This window comes from Notothenia coriiceps, unplaced genomic scaffold (assembly GCF_000735185.1).
Source record: "Notothenia coriiceps isolate Sejong01 unplaced genomic scaffold, NC01 NC01_scaffold00019272, whole genome shotgun sequence".
Lineage (NCBI taxonomy): Eukaryota > Metazoa > Chordata > Actinopteri > Perciformes > Nototheniidae > Notothenia > Notothenia coriiceps.
In genome coordinates, this window is record NW_011351973.1 from 1 (window position 1) to 3190 (window position 3190).

A 3190-nucleotide genomic window follows, 5' to 3' on the forward strand; every position below is an offset into this window, starting at 1 on the left:
CACGAACCCTTACATATGGTAATTAAACATTAAAACACCTGCGGCTTATAGTCCAGTGCGGCTTATAGTCCGAAAATTACGGTAATTAACTTGTGTTTAAAGTTGAGTTCATTTTAAACTCCGGCCTGCAAACATAGATTTACTGTATTTAGAAAATCCACAGCGTTGTGACATACTTCATGCATTTTGCATTTCTCTCAGTAGAAAACGATCTGAGAGTCTGTTGGAGATAAACTCCGTGATAAATGTCTTCTACATTTCATAAGAGGTGTTAAACCTGTGAGCACTTTCAATCTCAAATGGAGGAAATGTAGAATCTGTATTGTTGATTTAATGTGTGAACGAGGCGGTGTAGAGAAGGTAAGCTGTCATCATCAGGCTGGAATGTGTTATAAACTGTTGGAGTGTTAAGCAGGCCTTTAGTTTTTGGATATTTGGCAACATGGTTGGTTATTTTTACTTGATAATTTTCTTTTTGAGGTGAGAGTCCGGAGGTCCGAATGGTGAGCTGTGGAGCCGACAAAAGCATCTACTTCCAGACCGCCGAGCAGGTCTGCACACACTGAAGGGTTCACTCGGAGACACATCTTTACGAAATATATTTATTTATTGATCTAGTATATAGATAGATGGATAGATACTTTACATAATTCTCATAGCCTTTGCGACCATAAGTTAGAATAATAAAAGCTTCTCGTTCAGTCTTAACATCTGAAAAACTTTAGAGAAAGTATTTGGTACTTCTGCAGATATTGCTTTTTTTAAATATATTATATGGGGACTGAAGGCCTGGGGATTTACGCTGATCCACAGCGGGCGGAGTTATGGACAAATATTGGAAGTGTTTTTCTGAAGTGTGTTTATGATTGTAATAACGTGTAAGTCTGCATCGAGACATTTCCAAATGTTTCTGTTGCTCATAATACGCTTCACAAACTAGAGGTTAAAATCCTCCGTGTTTTCTCTGCAGACGGCCGAGGGTCCGTCGTTCTCTCGGAGTCACCACGTGGTGGAGAAAACCACGCTGTACGACATGGACCTGGATTCAACCCGGACTCACGTCGCCATCGCCTGCCAGGACCGAAACATCAGGTGAGAAACAAGAAACACCAGAACTAAGAGCTGGTCCCAGGTCAGTCTGAACCAGCCCTCACTACAAGAGGAGAGTCTTCAGTCTATAGCAGCAGAACTAGGAGCTGGTCCCAGGTCAGTCTGAACAGGCCCTCACTATAAGAGGAGAGTCTTCAGTCTATAGCAGCAGAACTAGCAGCTGGTCCCAGGTCAGTCTGAACCAGCCCTCACTATAAGAGGAGAGTCTTCAGTCTATAGCAGCAGAACTAGCAGCTGGTCCCAGGTCAGTCTGAACCAGCCCTCACTATAAGAGGAGAGTCTTCAGTCTATAGCAGCAGAACTAGCAGCTGGTCCCAGGTCAGTCTGAACCAGCCCTCACTATAAGAGGAGAGTCTTCAGTCTATAGCAGCAGAACTAGCAGCTGGTCCCAGGTCAGTCTGAACCAGCCCTCACTATAAGAGGAGAGTCTTCAGTCTATAGCAGCAGAACTAGCAGCTGGTCCTATGTCAGTCTGAACCAGCCCTCACTATAAGAGGAGAGTCTGCAGTCTATAGCAGCAGAACTAGCAGCTGGTCCCAGGTCAGTCTGAACCAGCCCTCACTATAAGAGGAGAGTCTTCAGTCTATAGCAGCAGAACTAGCAGCTGGTCCCAGGTCAGTCTGAACCAGCCCTCACTATAAGAGGAGAGTCTTCAGTCTATAGCAGCAGAACTAGCAGCTGGTCCCAGGTCAGTCTGAACCAGCCCTCACTATAAGCTTCATCACAAAGGAGAGTCTTACTTTGAAATAGAGATGAGTGAATAATTAAGAAGTATTTATGATCAGGTGTTGAACACTGAAGCTGATTTGAGTGTTTTTCTTAGGGTGTATAACGTGGAGACGGGGAAGCTGAAGAAGTGTTTGAAAGGCTCCTCCAGCGACGAAGGAGCTCTGCTGAAGGTTAGCTCATTATTTTGTTATCTGATCTTCACTACATCCATCAATGTGTCACAGGTTCAACAGCTGAAACCAGTACTTTTATAACATTATATACCTTTTATGACAGCTGAAAATGGGTTTAAACTGCAAGAAAAGCAGTATTAAATCTTCACATTTCAAGTTGCTCCTGTAGAGATTGCCCACAGTAAGTCTCTTTGGATAAAAGTGTCTAACAACTGTTAATATTCTGTTAACATGATCCTGATCAAATTCACTACGTATTGTCATATCCTGAAAAATAGTGTGAAAATCATACAAAACATTGGAACAGATGACCTTAATATGGTGTCATGATATCCACCTGCTTTTAAGAGGCCTAAGCTACTAGTAGAGACCTTTTGTAATATACAAATGAAAATGAAAAAAGGATTCCATCGTGTTTCTGATGGAGTAACAGAAAAAGGAGGTTATTCAATTGACCGTACTTCTTTCTGTGCAGCAGTCTGTTATACAGAAATAACACACCGCAGAATATCCACAAGGACCAATCAGAATCATGTGTTCTACTGAGCCCTGTAATGACCGTACTGATTCTGCCCTGTGATTGGCTGATACATGGTGTTGATCTGCAGGTTCAGATGGATCCGTCTGGGTCCTTCTTCGCCACCAGCTGCTCCGATAAAAACATCTCCATCTTCGACTACGAGTCCGGAGAGTGTGTCGCCACCTTGTTCGGACACTCAGGTGAGAAAATCAGTGGATCTGTGTTTGAGGTCTGGAGTTTCTCTCTTCTTCTGATGTTTGATTTCTATTTCTTTAGAGATCGTCACCTGTATGAGGTTCAGTCAGGACTGCAAACACCTCATCACTGTGTCCGGAGACAGGTAAGACAGGTAGACTTCACTTTAATCTTGAGACAGGTGAGACAGGTAGACTTCACTTTAATCTTGAGACAGGTGAGACATGTAGACTTCACTTTAATCTTGAGACAGGTGAGACAGGTAGACTTCACTTTAATCTTGAGACATAATCTGAGACAGGTGAGACATGTAGACTTCACTTTAATCTTGAGACAGGTGAGACAGGTAGACTTCACTTTAATCTTGGAGTCTTCAGTCTATAGCAGCAGAACTAGCAGCTGGTCCCAGGTCAGTCTGAACCAGCCCTCACTATAAGAGTAGAGTCTTCAGTCTATAGCAGCA

The 3190-nt window shown here is 43.1% G+C and overlaps 1 protein-coding gene across 2 annotated transcripts; it reads left to right on the top strand.

Moving 5' to 3' along the window:
* Positions 1 to 133: 133 nt before the first annotated feature.
* Positions 134 to 3074, top strand: LOC104951828 (WD repeat-containing protein 62-like). Of its 2 annotated transcripts, XR_799063.1 has the most exons (6): positions 134 to 551; positions 971 to 1092; positions 1934 to 2009; positions 2621 to 2732; positions 2809 to 2980; positions 3029 to 3047. XR_799063.1 is itself a non-coding variant. In XM_010778560.1 (5 exons), exons 1-5 carry the CDS (start codon positions 501 to 503, stop codon positions 2874 to 2876), a joined length of 429 nt encoding a protein of 142 aa, XP_010776862.1. In that variant the 5' UTR covers positions 134 to 500; the 3' UTR covers positions 2877 to 3074. The 2 variants fall into 2 exon arrangements, 1 of the variants encoding a protein (XP_010776862.1); XM_010778560.1 differs by having other exon boundaries at positions 2809 to 3074.
* Positions 3075 to 3190: the final 116 nt, after the last annotated feature.

Coding starts and splice junctions, on each gene's coding strand:
- LOC104951828 (XM_010778560.1), top strand. CDS start 501: ATGGTGAGCTGTGGAGCCGACAAAAGCATCTACTTCCAGACCGCCGAG. Junction 2,010..2,620: donor ACGAAGGAGCTCTGCTGAAG/GTTAGCTCATTA, acceptor GTTGATCTGCAG/GTTCAGATGGATCCGTCTGG. Junction 2,733..2,808: donor CACCTTGTTCGGACACTCAG/GTGAGAAAATCA, acceptor CTATTTCTTTAG/AGATCGTCACCTGTATGAGG.